The sequence below is a fragment of the Nelusetta ayraudi genome, unplaced genomic scaffold (assembly GCF_046127955.1).
Source record: "Nelusetta ayraudi isolate G7.1 ecotype Tasmania unplaced genomic scaffold, CSIRO-AGI_Nayr_v1 ptg000026l, whole genome shotgun sequence".
Lineage (NCBI taxonomy): Eukaryota > Metazoa > Chordata > Actinopteri > Tetraodontiformes > Monacanthidae > Nelusetta > Nelusetta ayraudi.
Genome location: NW_027466076.1, coordinates 5,565,340 through 5,585,000, shown reverse-complemented (window position 1 = coordinate 5,585,000; position 19,661 = coordinate 5,565,340). Strand labels below are relative to the sequence as shown.

The 19,661-nt window shown below is 46.3% G+C and overlaps 4 protein-coding genes and 1 long non-coding RNA gene across 7 annotated transcripts in view; 1 reads left to right on the top strand and 4 right to left on the bottom strand.

Moving 5' to 3' along the window:
• The window catches only part of LOC142889895 (E3 ubiquitin-protein ligase RNF180-like), a 156,508-nt gene that overhangs the window by 5,353 nt on the left and 131,494 nt on the right, over positions 1 to 19,661 (bottom strand). Inside the window, exon 2 of the mRNA XM_076028569.1 lies at positions 673 to 758. Within this exon, the coding sequence (XP_075884684.1) occupies positions 673 to 729 (57 nt within the window). The 5' untranslated portion in view covers positions 730 to 758. The remainder of the gene's footprint in view (positions 1 to 672; positions 759 to 19,661) is intronic.
• The window catches only part of LOC142890373 (growth arrest and DNA damage-inducible protein GADD45 gamma-like), a 170,351-nt gene that overhangs the window by 57,786 nt on the left and 92,904 nt on the right, over positions 1 to 19,661 (top strand). The gene's annotated exons all lie outside the window — the stretch shown is intronic.
• On the bottom strand, positions 5,076 to 7,139 carry tdgf1 (teratocarcinoma-derived growth factor 1; the record flags this gene model as incomplete). The annotated part of the gene is made up of 4 exons (XM_076029878.1): positions 5,076 to 5,179; positions 6,004 to 6,110; positions 6,195 to 6,309; positions 6,995 to 7,139. Coding segments are annotated over 4 exons (471 nt in total), but the record flags the coding sequence as incomplete, so codon positions are not given.
• On the bottom strand, positions 7,251 to 8,568 carry LOC142889887 (uncharacterized). The gene is made up of 3 exons (XR_012927017.1): positions 8,511 to 8,568; positions 8,360 to 8,418; positions 7,251 to 7,318 (listed from the first exon to the last, which is right to left on the bottom strand). It is a non-coding gene; the product is annotated as an uncharacterized LOC142889887 (long non-coding RNA).
• Positions 11,739 to 18,102, bottom strand: LOC142890340 (uncharacterized). 3 transcript variants are annotated; one of them, XM_076029294.1, is made up of 7 exons: positions 17,856 to 18,102; positions 16,538 to 16,679; positions 15,624 to 16,044; positions 15,094 to 15,336; positions 14,614 to 14,948; positions 12,464 to 14,454; positions 11,739 to 12,421 (listed from the first exon to the last, which is right to left on the bottom strand). In XM_076029294.1, exons 1-7 carry the CDS (start codon positions 17,860 to 17,862, stop codon positions 11,856 to 11,858), a joined length of 3,705 nt encoding a protein of 1,234 aa, XP_075885409.1. In that variant the 5' UTR covers positions 17,863 to 18,102; the 3' UTR covers positions 11,739 to 11,855. The 3 variants fall into 3 exon arrangements, with proteins under 3 accessions (XP_075885409.1, XP_075885410.1, XP_075885408.1); XM_076029295.1 differs by having other exon boundaries at positions 11,739 to 12,463; positions 12,512 to 14,454; XM_076029293.1 differs by having other exon boundaries at positions 11,739 to 14,454.

Here is a 19,661-nt window from a genome sequence, read left to right as displayed (position 1 = left end):
TCAGGGTGCTGTGGGGGTCTGCTGGAGCCTCTCCCACAGGGTGTCACTGGGTGAGGGCAGGGCGACACCCTGGACCAGTGCCCACTTTATTGGGGCCACACACAACCATTCACACACCTACGGACAATCTAGAGTTTCCAATTCACCTCACATGCATGTTTCTGGAGTGTGGGAGGAAGCTGGAGAACCTGGAGAACCCAGCGGAAACATGGAGAACATGGGGAGAACCCAGCAGACACATGGAGAACATGGAGAACATGCAAACTCCACACAGAAAGACTAAAAATGTTCATTTTGTCTTCGTTGATAGATTACTCTTGTTTTCTTTTGTTCAGACAAATTCTTCCTTCTTGACAGTTTCGACTATGACTCCAATCTTCTTCTTCTTCTTCTTCTTCTTCTTCTTCTTCTTCTTCTTCTTCTGAGGAAGACTGGAGTCACAGTCGAAACTGTCAACATGCCAACTTATTTGTCTGGACAAAAGAAAACAAGAGTAATCCCCACAGAAAGGTCCCACGACCTTCTACCGTGTAGCCCCAATACGAAACACAACACGTGAAGAAAAAAAAAAATATGAAAACTAAGGAAGGAAGGAAAGAATCGATTTTGCATCTTCTTGACTGTTCACACAGACGCCACGCTGCTAGCTTTGATAGAGAAATATGAACCAACCATGGACAAAGCTGTCGAGTCGACGATGCATTTCCTGCACCTCCTGCAGCGAAGCATGGCTGCTCCCTCCCTCCAGCACCCAACAGCTGCAGTTGGAGGGAAATAAAGAACAACAACAACAACAACATCAACAACGCTTGTTTGGCAGGATTATCAAACGCAACAATCGCTTTCTGGCATTTGGCCCGTCGGGAGGTGACCCGGTGTTTGCAGCAGTCCTCCAGAAACACCGCAACATACCGCTTCTATTTTGATTTCACAGCTCCGAGAAGCCTTGGCACCGAGCAACGCCAACTACGCTGCTAATGAAAAGCCATGCCTTGCTAACTTGCAAATGTCAACACGGGGCTAAATGTTGTTTCTCTCCCCCTGATAAGGACTCACCCGCCAGGGAAGCGTCACTCTGTTCAACTAGACTTCTGTCTGATAACCAAGACAGCGGCCACTTAAACAACAAACTTTAGCATTCGCTCGCTTCAAAACAGCCGTGACGTCACTTAACCAGGACGGTACGGCGAGCCTCGTAGACCAAACGTCATGTTCAATCATTTGCGCCTTATTACATACGCCTTGTTTTGAAGAGCTAACAACGAGGGGAAACAGAAATATTGAGTAAACGTTTAAAAGAGACAAAGAAATGTTGTTGTTTTTTTTGTGTGTGTGTGTGTGTGTGATTAAGCTAAAAGACTTAGCATAAAAAAAAAAACCCTGGTGTTTTGTGTTCTGTTTGATCCAGATCAAATCTGTTGGCATTATCAAAACAATCTGAAGAAGAAGAAGAATCTCAGTGGGGAGTTTTTAAGCTGTGAAAAAATTAGCATTTGTTTGAGAAGTAGCATTTGGAAACTAAACAACTATAACAAACTAACTTTATGTTGAGCACAACTCTTTCTGCAGCGACAACTAAATGTTATTCCTGCAAAGTCCTCCTGTGGTATAGAATAGAATCTGTGTATAATTGTAATGCCAACACTCATCTGCAAGATCTAAAATCATGTCTATTGTGAAACAATGTAGTCATTAAAGTCCCAATTTGGCCTTTTAGAGGCACTGCCTGTTAACTTCACTGCAAGATTCAAATGGCTGCTCATCCAAATCAGTCAAACAATGTTCAATGAATCAATGCCCCGAATGCCCCACCCAGGAACTTCTGACCTCTGATAGTGACACAGACTGCATTGCCCACTGTCATATCTTATTATACTTGGTTGAAATAACCCCCCCAAAAAACGTTGTAATTTTCATCCTGTGAAATGATCACAACAGAGAAATAATGCTTGCAAGGTTTATTTCAACCAGTCAGATGATGATGATGATGATGATGATGATGATGATGATGATGAAGGTCATGGCCTTGACGAAGGGCTTGTTGACAGCGAGACCACACCCCTCTGCGCTGACCGTCCTTGTCATGCAGAATAATCTGGGTCGGGGGGGGGCGACACTCCTCAACCATGTCACTATCTGCTCTTGGCAGACATGCACTTCGGGGGCACATGCGACCTACACCACCAACACCACCCCAAAGCTGTGCAGCTTAGCTGAAGTTGTGAAGGGCTCCCCAGGGTCAAGATGCCCACCTGTCTCTGTTTTCAGTGTTTTCAGAGTCATTTCAATAAAGAGCAAAATACATTGGGGCCTCAAAGACACTGTTTTGGTTGCAACTTTACTTTGGTTCATTTTCAAAAATTTCAATTGACGTTAACGCTACATGATATGTTTTCGACATATCCCTTATACATATTTATAGCCCCCTCTGTTAAATTCTAGAACCTAGTGTGGCCCACCAGTCAAAGATTTGCCCACTCCTGTTCTTATCAGACCTCACAAGGGAACATCGTGGGACTTCACCCCTTATTTTCATTTCTTTATACATGCATGCTTTTTTTCTTGGCGGCTGGCACTTTTCTCAGCGTTTGGTTGAATTTTCCACCAGCTCTAAAAGTCATTAGTCGGCACAGATCATCAACGCCCTCCTGTGGTTAAGATGGGATGTTTCAATGACTCTTCAGTCAAGATGCCTCGAACTGATTCAAACGCCAGAAGAATACATGTCTGAATGAAAGGTACAAAAGATAAAGACTAGCTGGTGATATCATCGGCCAGCATAGGAAATATGCTGATGTTGTTGCTGTCTGTAGCCTGCAGATGTCACTGCTGAGCTCCTCGGTGCTCTTTTTGCTTTGTCAAGTGTGAGATCCCTACAGCTGCCCCCTGTCGTCACAGTCACCAGCCCACTTCGACAGACAGCACACTGTACATGACAAAGAAATTAGCATGATAACGCTAAAAGTTAGCAAGCCCATGCCAGTGAGGCAGATGTGAATGGGCTGTTTGAATGGAAACTAACTTTATCAAACACAGCTCTGCATCCATGTAATCCCTCTAACAAGTGCAGCGACGTCCTGCTGTTTCTCCTCTCATGCTGCTCCATCTCCAACTATCCAGCTCTTCAAATCTCCCCCGAGTCTTTTTGACGTTGAAAATCCTCTCATTATGAACATGTAGAGCAGCTGAAATCCGCAGATTTAAGTGTGTGAAGTCTGCCGGTGCAGAAGTTCTAATAAAAAGAGGTCAAGGAGCAACAATGAACGAGTCCAGCCCACTCCAGTTGTGACGGGAATCTCGCAGCTCAATCCCACTTTTCAAGTGTCCTCTGTGAAAGCTGCGCTTGGCCGCTTTGGACACCTTGTTGAAGGGGATTATCAAACAACAAGAGGTGATCCGTCACTTGTCACCATGGGATTAAAGTGGGAAAAATGCCTCCTTCCTTCCACTCATCAGATTCTCTATTTTGCATCAATGACCAATCAGTCACACTCTTCTTCTGTTGCACACACACTTCAAAAGAGGACAAATGTTTTAGGAAGTCTTTAGTGATTTGGCACAATTCCATGTTTTAAAAACTCTAACTAACCCAATGGAAATGTTTGTTTGTTTGTTTTTTTAAATGAAATTGGGACAAGAAAGAAAGTCTTGAATTGGTAGTTTGCATTTAAAACACGCTGAAGCTTTTCCCTTTTCTCCCTCTCTCTCTCTTTTTTTTTTTAACCATTTCAACCACTTCAACAAGGACTTAGTGAGCCTGTGGATGGGAGCAGCAACCTTGCTGAGGACCACTAGGTGGCAGAGTGGAGTCAAGATCCAGTGATCTGGAAACATTTCCTCAGTCTTGCACAGGATTTTCATTTTAGGGACTTTGATTTGAAAATTGAGACGTGAGAAGTAGATTAAAATAAAACCAAAATTATTTCCATTGGCTGCTTATCGCTGGGCTCTATTGTCCATGGTGTGTGGTGGTCGAGGCCTTCAGATGCCTCTTCACGGCTTCTCCTAGGAGCCCAGTTTGTTTGCACTGGCTCCTCTGGTTTGAGTTCCAACATTATGAGATTTAGCAGCAGGCACAATGACAGGCTGCAGGACAACAGCTGATTTGTTTGCTTAAGATAAGGGAGCAGCAGATAATGAGGCCCAACCTCATCAATAAAGTCTGGAGATAGTGGGGAGGTGGAAAACGACCGGCGGATAACATAGGGAGCACTCGGGGATGTTTTCACTTTTTCGCTTTGCTGTTTGTTAACTTTGACGGATTGTTTGCTGGATGGAAAACTGACTGGGAATGTTTTCCTTAGTACATCTAGGAATGAGTTGTTTTTTTTTCCCCCCCGCTGGGGTTGAAGGAATCACACACACAGAAAACCAAGTCAGAAAAACTTTATAATAATCCAGGGGACAAATTGTCACATGAGCCCACAGTTTGTGCAAACAGACATCAAATTGTGATCTTCTTTGCCAAGTAAGAAGAAAAAAAAAATCTCATTGAGCTTACACTGAATGATAAAATCATTTCTTATTTTTTTTCTTTATAAATCTCTTAAATAGAACATTTGACAGAGCGCTGCCTTTGAAGACACCAACGAAACAGAGAACTGGCCACCGTAAGAAAGTAGATAGAGAGGGGAGTGGGGGAGGGGCTCCTCCCATCAAAAAAAGATATCTACACCTCAGAATCAAATTCTTGAAGAGAACTCCAAACAGTTGGAGTGGCAGAAATTCACAGTCCCAGTGCAGGGGTTCCGTTCGGTCCAGTTTAAACATGAGAGGATCCAGAGAGGTTCTCCATTGAGCCGGCAGTGCAGAAGATCTTCTAGACGTCTTCACAGATAAACATCACAGTGTCTGGATGAACTGCAGGGTTTTCAACCCCAGAACAAGCACCATTTCATGTATAAAAAAAAAAAAACAATACTTCTCCAACAACACAATAAATATATTAGCAAGACTCTGAGTGGGTTTCCAAGCTGAAGGCAAATCATCAAGGAGCAGAGTTTAGTATTACATCAACTCCAGAAGGACTGAGGGTCAGGTCCAGTGGTCATCACAAAGAAACAAGCAAAAAGCCATCAGCGGAGGAAGAGGAGGAGCGGCATCAGAAACAGCAAACAGTGAGTTTGAAGTGGCCGAGGAGCCGATGAGGGACGCCAGAGCACCTCCGCCTCAGAGTCATCTGAAGGGAAGAGAGACACACAGAACACAGAGGCACTGCGTCACTTCCTGCTTCATCACTTTGGAATATCTGACAATTAATAAAAAATAACTAAAAAAAACAACCACAGCATTTCATTTTGTTTGTTTTTGTGCTTTCATACGCCGCAATAACTCTCCAATATTCCGCAGTGAACTTCACGTTGCCGCAACACAACTTGGACCAAGCAGATGATGAGAAAAGGCAACAAAGAGAGACATCAACTGTAGATGAGTGAAAAAATGCAAGTATTGGGACATTTATGATGAAATATTTGAGCTGGGTAGCAACAGCTCATGGCTGGGTTGCTGTTGGGTTTTTGTTTTTTTTCAAGCTTTGTACTGTAAACGAGTGGGAGGGGCCTGCGGTCATTCAGAGGCGCCCTTTTTCTCCACAGTGGGAGTTTGGTGCGAACGGCCGTCTTTTGGGCGTCTTTAACGCCGGGCGTCGGCGCGCCGTCGACACCTCGCTGGGGCCGCGCAAACACAAGCGTGGAAAACTACCAGGATGCTTCCGATGTTTATTCCCCGCCGAGCGCTGGTCAGACCCAGAGATGTTTCACAGCCAAACTCAAAAGGAATTTTTCATTTGCATCTCCAGTTTTTATTGCCATCTTTAGGTTTTGCTCCATTCTTGGGGTCCTGGAAACTCAACTGGTGATTCCCTGACAAAGCCTCGAACTGACGCAGGTATCAGTTTCAATGGGATCCGGTGTGTGTGTGTGTGTGTGTGTGTGTGTGTGTGTGTGTGTGTGTGTGTGTGTGTGTGTGTGTTTGTGTGTGTGTGTGTGTGTGAGCAGCTCTTACCGCAGTCTTTGAAGATGTTTTGGAAGCAGTGCAGGGCTCCGTAGCCGCAGCGACAGTAGGAGCAGCCCTTCTGGACCCACTCGCCGTGAGGGATGGAGCCGCATCTCCTGCAAGACAAGCAGGGGGCGTCAAGGAGGCGTAATAACCACTGCGAGACACTAGGGGGCGGTGGGGGAGGGGGTGTGGTTTACCTGATGCGCTGGTCGTACTCGCAGCTCCTTCCTGCGTAGAAAGGAGGGCAGGCGCAGAAGCTGCCCAGGATGCAAGTGCCACCGTTTTTGCAGCAGCGGCGACTCTGCTCGGCCCCTGCAGGAGAAACATAGAAAATAAGCCACAGCCTGTCAGGAAAACTCAGTCTCCATCTCCGGGACCCAACAAGTTCGCAAGACACATCACAAATTCTGATTTATTTATTTTTTTTGACCAGTGGCTGAGTTTTCTTCCCTTTATCCGTCACTGCTGAAGTGGGCTCTGCAAGTTTCTGTTACTGCACTGAAACAAACCGACTCTTATTGTATCGCTCTTATCTGCACGTGCCTATATTTAATGAGGTCTCCTATCACTCCCAGCTGAGGGCTGAGTGTAGGGCTCTCCAGCCACTGCCTGCCTGCCTATATTTGTGACCCTGAGATAAAGCAGAGCCTCCATCTGGCAGTGCATTCCTGGTGGCCCTTGTTTCACTTCAGCAAACACATCAAACGCTGACAGACAGAGAGCGAAACCAATGTGTGAAAGTAGCAGAAAAACACTACAGAAGCCCAGGACGGTTCTGCATCTACGTGATCTCAGGAGCATCATCTCCACAACTGTTTCCCACAGTTGAAGCAAATGAATGAGATTTTTTTTTTTTTTTTCCTCCGGTAAAAACAAAACACCAAAAGCGAAAGACAAACGCTTTTGCCTCCCTTCTGTAGGCAAGCTGATAAATTCCTCGACTGATTGGCTTGGAGGGCCGGGGTGCTGTACATTCAGAGCCTCGGCGTGAACTCACTGTCTGTTAGGCCGGTGAAGGGCAGGACTGCGCTGGCGTCGCGGTGTTTACGGTCGCCGCCGTTTGATGAGCCGACCCTGGTCAAGCGATCCAGGAAGCTCTGCGGGGGCCGAAGGGACCGTGGCGGAGAGGAGGAGGGAGGAGGTGAGGAGGGAGCAGGAGAGGAGGGAGGTGGTGAGGAGGGAGGTGGTGAGGAGGGAGCAGGAGAGGAGGGAGCAGGAGAGGAGGGAGGAGGTGAGGAGGGGGGTGGTGAGGAGGGAGCAGGAGAGGAGAGAGCAGGAGAGGAGGAGTTGTGAGCTCCGCTGCAATCCTCTCCCAGACAGCCTGAAGGATAGAAAGGGGGAAAAAGATCATTAGTTCACTTTAAGAAATCCTGACAGTTATATTCCACTGATTCTTAATCTTATTGTGCTATTTTAGTTTTTTTTTTTTAAACATACAGTACTAGCCAGAACATGAGAGTCTCCTGAGAAGGTTGTTGTATTTGCCCATGTGTGAACTCCTCTGAGCCAATAACCCAAGACAGACTTGTTAAAGGCTCAGGAGCCTTTTGCAGGTGCTTTGGATTCTTTGGACTCTTTGAAGCTACAAAACTGAAGCTTTTCACAGTATTCTCATTTTCTGAGTTTGTGGCTTTGTGGTTTTAATAAGCTGAAAATCTTAAATCAGCAAAGTTACAACAAGGAACTGCTTGAGATGTCAATTTGCGTGGAATGGCTCAATAAAATGTGTTGCTTTCATCTTTTATGTTCAATTGCCAAAATAAAACAACTTTTACTTGATATTCTAATTTTTCAGGTAGTACCTGTGTATGTTACTATATCGTATTATTAAATTAACTCAGATTATTTTCAGCACCTTGTGTTTCCATCCTCGCAAAGCTGCTAGAAATGTGAATTTCTCCCGAAGGTGAAGTATCAATAGATGTGTTTTTGGAAAGGTTATCGCTCCGACTATCACTTGATGGTGGAGAATGTGAAGCAAAGAGCCCAAAGCTGCCGCCATGGATGTCCCAGCTTCACACTTTTAACTTTAACAGAGGCAAACAATAAAAACAGTGCATAAAGTAACGCAAACCCATCTCTCCCTCTGTCGCTCTATGCATGCTGTGTGTCTGTGTATATACATACAAGCACACACACAAACACACATATTTATGTGTATATGTGTGTGTAGGTTTGTCGCCGCTCAGTTCAAAGAATGCTCATTGAGATTTATTCCATGACTTAATCTTCATATTTTTTGCTTTCAGCAGCTTTATTGACACGACGGCGGTGATAATGGAGTCTTCTAGATTTGAACCAACTGTGTGATGGATTCATGTGTGAGAGGTGAAGTAGGGCCTGGCCTCGAGGTGCAACAGACCTGAAGCAGACGCAGCATCCGCAGTGTGGAGGAAGATCCCTGCGCACAACACGACGGCCCTGCAATCCAAGAGGAGGGAAATGAGCGAAACGTTGGGATTGAGAGACCAGTGTGGGATTAAACTACGGTCGTTTGAAAGTCAAACACTCACCTGAGCAGATGCATCCCCTTCATTTACCCAGAGAAAAATATTTGGAGATTAAAAAAATAAATAAATAAATGAATGAATGAATAAAATGCAGTCATACACTGCGGTTCGTTGTCTTCAGTGCCACGCGCAACGAAAAGTTGATTAATTTTTTTTTTTTTAATTAAATCCGAGAGGACGACGTCTGGTAAAGATAATAAAAACGCGCCCAACTTCTCATCGAGTCCAGATGAAATCCAGTCGTCTACTTCCGGTTCTTTTAAGGCAGGTTAGTCCAACAGAAACAGTTCGGATCCATGCGTCGGCGAACTCATCCGGACCTGCTTCCCTCCGTTTGGCGACTGAAGAGTCGAGCGCGACTTCCAAACTCACTTTCTGCTCGCCAGGTGCTTCTCATGCAGGGGGCGGGGCCTGCAAACCACGCCCACCGTTTCCGCTCTTCCACAATGGAATCGACAACAATAAATGTGCAAATGAAAGCTCCGCACACTGGGAATTTAACGGCTTGTTGTTGTTTTTGTACTTTGTCAATTTGTGCTCCGAGTTTCTTCTTTCTTCTTTTGACTCAAGAATTGTTTTGTAAAAATAAGTGATGCTCACTTTCTAGGTTAGCCACGGTCAAACTAAGGCCCGGGGGCCATAAGCGGCCCGTTCAGGTTCATTTTCCATTGACATTACAGCAACATGTTTTCTATATATATCATATCTCATGATAGATTGTTTCGTCCTGAGAGGTGGCCTCACCAGAACACTCCATCCATCTGCTGCTGCTCCGCTACCCCCCCTCTGGCACACTGTAGAAGCCACTGTGGCCCCACCAGTCGAACCGTTTGCCCACCGCAGTACTGGGTCATGGTTCTGAATATAGGTAGAAGGTTCAGGGCTCCATTCATTAACCCGACCGAGTTTTCATGGAAGTGTTATGGAATATTTTGTTTTTGCGATGAACTGTGAGCCTGAAGCTCGATCTCACTCTCATCGTCTCACTCTGTCTCAGGGCCGCAGGGTCTCACGGCTGTGGAAGTGTGAGGTTGGAGCGACTGAAAACATTCTGACTTCATGGAAACACAAGAGAGTTTCCTCTGGGTTTCTTTCTCAAAGCTCACTTCTTCTCTCTCACCTTTGCAAATTCCCACCTCCTTCTCACTCTCTGTGTCTCACCCCCTCCCCCCCTCCCGACGCATATCACCCTTCATACACATGTATAGAAACCTCGCTGGCCCATCCAGTCGGGCCTTCACGTGCTAATGACCGCGCTGCCCAAAGGAAATCCAACTTTAGGCAACGGCGCAACAAAAAGAGGAGCACATTTCACCCCTTTTGCTTCTGTGACAAACCCAACCTTTCTTCTACAAGTGCAGCTGGGACACAAAATCACTCTCTTGAGCCGTTTGTGGTTTGGTTTGGTTTTCCCGATGTCATTATCTTGTTTCTTGAAGACAAAACACCAAGGAGACAAGGAAGTATTTTGGCCGCAAAGCCAGTCAGCTGGATGAAATATGAAAGATGTCCCATCTTCTTTGCAATGGAAAAGAAAACCTATTTCATGTGAACTTCATTAAAGGTCCAATAAGACATCAAAAGGCTCTACAGAAAGAAGCCGCGTTTCAAGATCGATTGGAAACAGGCCAGTCAGGTTCAGAAGGTGCAACCAGCAATTTCATTGTGGGTGTGATGATGAACAGGTGAGGTAAAAATGAATAATCTTCCACTTTCTATCACGAGAATCCATCAGTCTTGACTCCTGTCCTTAAACTTTTGTCCTCCAGACTGAAAACTTTCCCAATGACCGCCCTCCCTCCCCCCAGCCAGCCAGCCAGCCAGCCAGCCCTTGGGCTAATTTGCCTTTGCTTTGACCACAGGGAGACAATCAGAGGTGGAAATGGCTATTTTGTAATCTGCGCAGCATCACAATGCAGTCTGATCTCATGCTAATACACAGCAGGGGAGCCAGCAGCAGGAGGGGAAACCCGATCAGGAAGTCTGTATTTTAAAGCGGCTCTCAGGCCGCTGCAGGGCACCGAGGGGAAGAGGGAGGCAGAATTCACAGCAGATTTACCATTGTGTGAGGACGCAGGGCGCTAAGCCTCAGTCAAAGTGTCCCAGCCGTGTGAAAGCTGCAGGAACGACTGAGTTTCAGGTTGGTGATCTCTCAGTGGCACCATCAAAGTTCAAGACATCCTCTCATAACAGAGAAATATTGTTAACAGTCTTTTAAGAAAGTGATACCTTTATCTTTTAAGAAAAGATATTTTCTCTAAGAAAATTTCTATTTTTTTTTTTTTTATCTTCTTGCCATATGTTCACATTAAACCTGTAGTGAAAAGCCACCTCACCCAAGCTGTGCCGCAGCCTGGATGGAGCATTCTTACTCTGTGCTTCCCTCTAGTGGCTGAATCTGATTTTATGGATGAAACGGTGGACATGCGCTGAACTCAAGAGTCAATGAATGAGCGTCATGGGTTCTGTCAAAATAGATTTATTGCACTTATATAAATAACATTTAATGAAAGTCATTTCTTTTCATTCGCAGATTTAAGAGAAATGTCAGCAATCGTGCTGCGTGGAGAAGACATTTCATTTGCATTCAGTTAGTATCAGTTAGTATCATGACTCAGGTGTATCTCTGAAGACTCCTTCCTCTCTGTTCCTCTCTGTTGGCACACCTTCAGCGACACCGTGCATCAGCTTTTAGCTCTGCTACACACACATTTCAGCCGTGTCTTCGCTCCCTGCAACCTCCCAAAGCAGCTGACGCCTGCCTCTGACACTTTGACCTCTCACACCTTGACCTCTGACACCTTGACCTTCCACCTGGCCGGCACTTTCAATCTGTCTCAGAATTGCATGACCTGTGATTATTAAAGTTTTTTGGATGCAGGACAGGCAGAAATAAGCCTCGGTGTTCAGCCTACTCCTCTTCTGGTTACATATCGTGATCTTTTACTGTATGTTAAACCTTCCCTTCTTATTTCTGCTTTGTTGTAACCAAAATAAAGTCCTTCACTCATTCATTCACTCATTCGTTCACTCATTCATTCAATTCATCTTGAAGCTGCTGAATCCTGGAAGCCGGTAGCGTTCAACTGCTCTTGAAAGTCTCACTGGCATCCGAGGGAGAAACACAGTGAGCGACCTAGCGGCCTAGCCGATGCTAAAGGGATTAGCATGGACTCTGTGGTAGCAGCACTTTTATACCTGTCAATGCCACCTTCAGGAACTCCAGAGAATCTGTGCAAAGTTCTCAACACACTTTTAAATTGCTTTCTGTGGAGCGTCAGTGTCCTTCACACAGCACCAACGCTGATGAAGCATCACTGCATCTCTTGTCTGCTGATCTTCATCCTATCAGGAAATGTCTTCTTCTTCCTCCTCTTCTTCTTCTTCTTCTTCTTCTTCTTCTTCTTCTTCTTCTTCCTCTTCCTCTTCCTCTTCTTCTTCTTCTTCCTCCTCCTCCTCCTCCTCCTCCACCTCAGGTGCCACTGCAGGCTGGTTCTTCCTCCAGCTGAGGGTCCAGTCCCCCCCCACTGCCTCCCCCGTCAGCCCCAGCAGCCTCCTGCTCCGGTGCCTGGTGGAGAAGATCAGCACCTCCTCCTCGTCCTCCTTCCTCCTCCTGCGGCGGTGGCACATCCTCCACGACTGCTGCCAGGCCTTCCACTCCTCCCCCTCTGCCACCTCCTCCTCCTCCTCCTCCTCCTGCAGGTCCTCCAGGCGGTGGGCCACAGCCACCATCCAGGACTGCAGCTTCCAGGAGGAGAGCAGCGAGTCGGCCGTGTGGAAGTGCAGGTGTGCAGGGACGCAGCGTTTGCGCTTCAGCCGCCTCCTCTTCTCCTCCGCTCTGCCAGACGCCTCTGGGTCTTCACCTCCTCCGTGGGGTCGAAGGTCGGCCGTCACGACCTCAATTGCTCCAGCGTCTCTTTTCTCCTCCTCCTTCTCTTGCTCCTCCTCCTCTTCACCTTCTTCCTCCTCCTCCTCCTTCTCTTCCTCCTCCTCCTCCTCTTCACCTTCTTCCTCCACCTCATCGTCAACCTTTTCGTCCTCTTTCCTCTCATTCTTTCCCTCCTCTTCTTCCTTTTCCTCCTCCTCCTCCTCTTCTTCATTTGATTCCTCTTCATCCTCCTCTCCTGCCTCATCCATCTCGTGGCTGATGTCTTTTTCTTTTTCCTTCATTTTTTGATCCTCATATTTGACAGTGTCATCTTCATCACCATCTTTGTCTTTCTCTTTATTCACTTCCTCTTCCTCTACATCTTCCTCCTCCCCCTCCTCCTCTTCCTCCTCCTCCTCCTCCTCACCATCTTCAATTTCCTTCTGCTCCTCTTCGTCTTTCTCCCTTTCCGTCTCCTGTTTTTCCTCGTTCTGATTTTCCTTTTCATCTTCTTCCTCGTCATCATCATCATCATCATCATCATCATCATCATCATCATCATCATCATCATCTTCTTCTTCTTCTTCTTCTTTCCCAGTTTTTACATTGCCGTCCTGTTTAATTGCCAGTTTTTCTTCTTCTTTGACTTCTCCGCCTGCATCTCCAACTTCCTCCTCTTCTTCGTCTTCCTCCTCCTCCTCCTCCTCTTCCTCTTCTTCATCCTCTTCAGTCTCCTCCTTTCCTGTTTCTCTACTTCCGTCCTCTTGACTGACTTCTGTCTTGTGGATTTCTGTTTTTTCTGTCGTCACTGCGGCTTCTTCACCGGTGACGGCTTCCTCAGCTTCGTAGAAGATGTCATCATCATCATCATCATCATCATCATCATCATCATCATCATCATCTTCCTCTTCCTCTTCCTCTTCCTCCTCCTCATCCTGATCAGCTTTTGTGATCTTGTCCTCTTTGTTGACACCTCCCTCATTCTCTCCCTCCTTCCCTTCACCCTCAGCACTAACTTCTTCCTCCTCCTTTTCTGTATCTTCTTCTTCTTCGTCCTCTTCTTCGTCCTCTTCATCATCCACACCTTTTTGTTCCTTTGCTTCCTCCTTTTTCTGTCTACAGTCCTCACGTTCATCTTTTCCTCCGTCTACCTCCTGGTCGACCTCAACCTTACTGCTATCTTCGTCATCATTCTCCTCATCATCCTCTTCGCTGTCCTCTTCCTCTTCCTCTTCCTCGCTCGTGTCCTCCTTCTCAACCTCATCCATCTTTTCTTTGGATCTTGCTTTCTCACTCTTCTCCCTATTCCCATTAAGCCCCTCGTCTTCTTCATCTTCATCCTCACCCTTTTCTTCATCACCGGCCTCCTCACACCTGCCCGAACCTGTGTCCTCCTCTTCCTCATCTTCATCCTCAGCATCGTCGTCATCTTTGCTTTTGGGCTCTTCCTCCCTGTGAGTTATTTTTTCAGACTCCTCTGTAGGTTCGTCATCTTCCTCATCCTCCTCCTCTTCCTCTCCATCATCTTCTGTTTCCCCGTGACTGTATCCATTCCTCCTCTTCGTGTCTTTCTCCTCCTCCTCCTCTTCTTCTTCAGTTTCTTCATCCTTCCCCACGTCTCTGTCTTCTTCCTTCTCTGTAATTATTGTACCTGTTGCTTTCGTGTACACTGCTTTGTCCTTCTCCTCACCTTCGTCAAGTTCATCCTCATCTTCATCCTCATCTACTCCTTCATCCTCCTCCTCCTCCTCTTCCTCCCCAGGCCCGTTCTCCTTGTCTTCTGTGTTCACCTCATGGATTCGGCCATCTTCGGATTCCTCATCCTCCCTACTCTCCACACCTTCATCCTCCTCCTCCTCGTCCTCCTCCTCATCGTCCTCCTCCTCTTCCAGCGCCAACGGTGGTTGGAATTCCTCAGGTTGCATCCACAGTTTAGGTGTCTTCCAGGCTTCCATCCAGTCTGCGCTGTCAGCCATCTCCTCATGCAGCTGCGAGGTGAGCAGGAGGTTTGTGGCTTCACGTCGGAGCGACCGCGTCCTGCTGTGTCGATGATGAGCCTCCAGCGAAGGTCGGCACCATCTGCGGGTGCAAAGTTCATCAGTCACTGAAACAAGTGATGGGTAATCTTTATTCTAAGTCGGATCAATGTGTGAATCATAGCTGCAATGATCTTCAACACTGCATCTTAAAGAGACCATTAGGGTAATTGTGGTAATTGTGGTAATTGTGTGGACGCACCTCAATTGCTGTCTGTATCCAAACGAGAAGCTCCAGGTCTTCTTCTTCTCTTCTTCTGGCTCCAGAGAAGGAGTGACCAGAAGGCAGGAGTCACTCCAGTCAGGGAGGAAAACCTCATTTATCTTCATGATGGCGGAGGAGTCTGCACTCAGTGTCTCCTCCTCCTCCTCCTCCTCCTCCTCCTCCTCCTCTTCCTCCTCCTCTTCATCATCATCTTCATCATCATCATCCTCCTCCTCCTCCTCCTCCTCCTCCTCCTCCTCCTCCCCCTCCTCATGTGTTTCAAAGTCAGCATCAGAGAGTTGCCACGAGTCTTCCCAGTCAAAAAGCTCCTCCTGTTAAAAGATGTTGTCAATAAGCAATAAGACAAAAGGAAAAAAATGAAGCAGGACGATGTGCTGATGGCTATTTTTGTTTTCTACAGAACCAAGGAGCTGCAAACACAACCAAGGCAGACAAGAGAGCGACGGCGGTGCTCACCTCCTCCTCCAGTTGTTGCACAATGTCAAACTTGTCGCTGACGCTTTGCTCATAATGGGGCCAGATACAATCCCACTCGGGCTTCTGCTGTCTGAATGCAAAGTTCATGATCTTCCAAGTGCCGGCCCAGCGAGGAAGGCCGAAAGTCAGTATCTTAGGTTCGCAAAGCTCTTGTCTTTTAAACAATACGTCCCACTGGAAGTGCTGCCCCCCGCAGGTCTCCAAGTGCACAGAATGCTTGACCTGGAAACAATACAGACAGTAGATGACTGGACAGTGATGATGAATCAAACTCGACGGTGCCTGCAGTCATCTACCGCAATATTACACGTCAACTTTACTTTGCATCCCTTAGTTATTAACCGCTGATTTATCACAGCCTATCATGAGAACAGAATATCATTGTAACAAAAAACTTTTTTTTTTTTTATTAAGTTTCAAAAATTCATTAAAGTTTCAAATTCTAAATTCCAAAATATTGATGGATGAACTTCCTCTCCGTAGAAAGTAAACAGCTTGTGTGCTGTTACCTGTTTCCAGGAGCTGCTCCATGTGTCAGCAGGAGGCGCCCACGCAGCCACTGAGCCGTCTGTCAGTCTGTACACTGTCTTGTTCGGGAGCTCAATGGTTGTGAATCCTTGGATTCGGACTTTGGCCTCCTTGGCCTTCAGGTAGAGGTACTTTGGGGGCTTCAGGCTCATCCAGGAGTCTCTCCAAGACAACCGGAACACGTCCACCTCCACTTTGCGCTTTGCCATCACCAGTTTGGGCGGAGCTTCTTTCTTGGGGGCAGGTGGAGGAGGAGGCTTGGCTTTGGCTTTGGCGGGAGGAGGAACGATTTTGAATTTGATTTTGGGTTTGCTTTTCTCCGCCTCGCTGGCGGCGCTGTTGAGCTTGCTGTAGTCGCCCTTGCCAACCAGTGACCAGTGGTAGTTCCACTTTGAGTACGTTCTGGAGGTTCAACAAACACACACACACACACAACACATTGTTGATTCTTCTGTCCTATCCTGCAGGCTAGGTGACACTGCATAATATATCTCATAATTTATCTCTGGCTTGTTACTCCAGCACTTATGAATTCTGGTTTGCCATCTGGTGAAAAAAAAAACACTTCATCCTGTTCAACAATACATACTAAAAACACACACATCACGACTTCAGCAGTTGAGCAAAAACTAAAATGTTCTCTGATTGGCAGTTGAGGTTTACGTATGCTAAAGAATGAGGTGAAAACTATGGGTAGATCTTCATGTGTGTGCAAGGCCTTTATATGGGTTTTAACAACAGATGGCTGTGCTGTAGCGCCACCATCAGGACCATTCACAACAGTGTCCACTTTGGTCAGTGTTACTAGTTCAACGGGAAGGTAGAGCCGACTGAGGAAGACAAGAAAAACAAACAAATGAAGTAGGAAATGTTGAGATGGTTGGGAAGTTCTCACAGTTTTTGGTCGCTTTTCTCCTTCCAGTCGGACTCCTGCTTGCACTGGTCAGCCATGTTCTGCGCTCTCGTCTCCCACTTGTCCCTCAGCGAGCTGTTGCCAAACACCCGCTGCTCTTTCCCCTTGGCTAGCATCTTGTTTTCTAAAAGAACAGCAGAAGGGAGGATCAAGTAGCAATCTCCTGTAGCACAACGAAGGCAGTTCAGGCCCAGGTCTTGTCGTGATTGTCAAACGGAGACAGAAGGCAGCTTTTATTACCACATCAGGGATAAAATCAGATACACTTTGCAAAAAGGATCAAATTTACCAACAGAAATGTGACTCAAGTTCATCAGAGTCCCACAAAAAAAACACATGGTTTATTTAATTATTTATTTATTATTTTTATAAAATATTTAGTGCAAAAAAAAGCCCAGTTTAGATTTAGTCTCCCATTGTGTCCTCATTTGCCAGTGAGTCAATGCATTTTGTGAAAGTCTTACTCTCAGTGCTGTTCTGTACTGTGTGGAATTAGAAGTTGAAAGCAGTCAAACCTTTTCACGAAACAGGAACATTTGAAAGTTTTTATATTGCTACAACAGCCACTGAAGAAAAACATGATGGAGAAACAAAGTTGTGACAGGGAACTTTATAAATAGAGGCCAGATTTTAATCCCTGTCTGTCTGGAAGATGGACTGTGGAATTCATCACTGTCTCTGCTTCCCAATGACGTCATTCTGTTGAAATAAACACGGCTTGTAATCAGGGGTCACAAAGCCACAGAGGTCACGATGCAAGAAAGTCCAAAGATCAAAAATCAAAACAATTAAGAGTGGCAACGGCTCGAACAACAATTTGAATGTTGATTTTTCATTTTGATGTCGTCACTGAAAGAGTCAACAAGTCGCTTTCCAAAGCTGGCTTTAAAAAAAGACGCTGCAGTCATCGTGACTTCTTCTCCTCTCTCGCAACCACTCGTACCACACATGGGCCATGACTCATCAGAGGTGTTGATGGCAAAACAACGTGCTTTGCTCCGACAAAATGAAACGCGCACTTGCTTCGTGTCCTGATTTTGCCTTTATCAACAAACGCTGAGCGACCGAATGAGCCGATGCTGCCGCAGCACACGGAGGAATCTCGCACGCACCTGTAAAGCAAGTGCACCTGTCGCCTGAGGATGCCACCGTCGTGCACGCCGACCTTCAGCTCCAGCATTGTGTTCAGCGTAGCCTTAGCTTAGCATAAAACACCGCTAACCCCTGCTGATTCCCAGACAGGACGGTACTGGTTCTAGTCTTTTCAATGGACGTGTAGAACCAGCAAACTGTGACTTACCCGTCATCTTTCCAGCTCTCTGTCTGTTTACATCCACTGCTGTGGTCAATACCAGCGTCCAGGATATCACAACTTGTGTCTTCACCTGCGTCGCCGTCCAATGACTTTAAAAGTACACAAAAGAAACGAGTCTGTCTCCGTCTGTCCTTCACTGACGACAGTCGTTCAGCTGTTTGCAGAGTAAATTTCTCTTAAAGTAAATCTCTCTGGCGGAGAGTCGATCCTCCAAGTTGTGTTCTGAGCTGCACTGCCCCCCCTCCACCACCACCACAGGTTGCTATTTTTACATCATACGGTGACAGATTCTGAGGCGCAGCTCTAAATTTAGTGATGGGGGAGAGGCGAGCCAAGGAGGGCGGCCTCGGAGTGGAAATGCTTCCCAGTAACTTGAAATGAATGAAAACATTTATGTGAAACTAATCTGAGTTTAACAGGTGCAATGACAGAGAGCTTAGCATGTCCGAGCCCTCTTAGCAAGCGCTGGCCCGGGGGGACACACTCACGCTTGGGACAGGCCCTGACCTGCATGGAGAGCTCGTTGTAGAAGACTTTCACTTCAATTCACTCCAGGTTAGGTTTAGTTCAACAACAGGAACTTGACTTTGGAACTTGGCAGTAATGTCAAACATCCTATATTGTACCTATTTCTGCAGTGGACTTGTCTTGCACAATTCCCTAAGACTTCTGCGGGAAACAACATTTTTTGCCTTCCATTTTTTGTTTTCAGCTTCCTGTCGAAATTGGTTGTTGCCACTGCAGATCACACAACCTTGTCCAAGCCCAGGCAGCGATTTCTGATCGTTTTCAACAGGCAAAACATCTCCATTTCAGTTCCTAGTCGATGTTCACCCTCCTTCAGAAACCTTTAACAGAACTGCTGAACAGAACCTTTCGGACCGACTGTGGTGCAGCCTGGCTGCCAGCTTCTGTCATTTCTCCGGGGGTAAGGAAAGCTTATCCTCACTGCAAATCCTGGATGCTGGCTCCTGGCCCGGCTCTCTGCATGTGTTCATCATCTCTCTCATCAGCAAGCTTTTCAATTCCATCCCAGTTGCCTTCTGCTAAAAAACAACCATTCGGTCCTTTCGCCATGTTTGGGGAAATAATGAGTTATTCAGGGCAGAACAGACTCCTGGCCCAGGGTGTTGCCACAGCCTGTGAGAGGTAACGGTGGACTTTTATGACATGACAGGTGGAAGATATCCAGTACTGCATGTGTTAGCACACTTACACAAAAGTAGAGCAGATGATGTGGTTAATGGTGAGTTCATCTAAAAACAAAGGAAGAAAATATTTCACAAACAATTCCAGGCATTTTGCTCTTAATCTTGTGTGCTTGTGTCTCTCCACTAAAGAAGGTCCACATCAGTACATTCACTCCTGCACTCAATGCTCGGTTGGGGCTCCTTGTGCACAGATGACAGCGCCAGTGCAGCATGGCGTGGAGGCCGGTCAGTCTGCGACTCTGCTGAGCTGTTAAAGTAGCTGAGGTTACTCTGGTGGTGACCTACAGGTCATCTGTGACTCTGGTGCCTCTCGTCTTCCTCCTGACACCAGCGCACAGCCTCCATAATGGGGTGCAGGTCAGGCCAGCTGACACTGATGATGTAATAAACCAGCTACATTAGCGTTGGTATTGTGGTCACATGAATTTTTCCATGTTGGTTTTTCTGATGGTTTTTTGTTTGTTAGTTAGTTGGTTTGTTTTACGGTAAATACATGCTAGCGTTGGTGGAAATGGGGATTAAAAATGTAATAAATGTTGGTAAACAGTCCACTAGATATTATTTGTATTTCAAAATATGT

What these genes read in the sequence shown, in the direction of transcription:
- LOC142890340 (XM_076029293.1), bottom strand. An exon ending in GAGAAAAGCGACCAAAAACT is followed by an intron (nt 16,045 to 16,537) that starts GTGAGAACTTCC and finishes TTGAACCTCCAG; the next exon opens with AACGTACTCAAAGTGGAACT. An exon ending in GGATACAGACAGCAATTGAG is followed by an intron (nt 14,455 to 14,613) that starts GTGCGTCCACAC and finishes TTGCACCCGCAG; the next exon opens with ATGGTGCCGACCTTCGCTGG.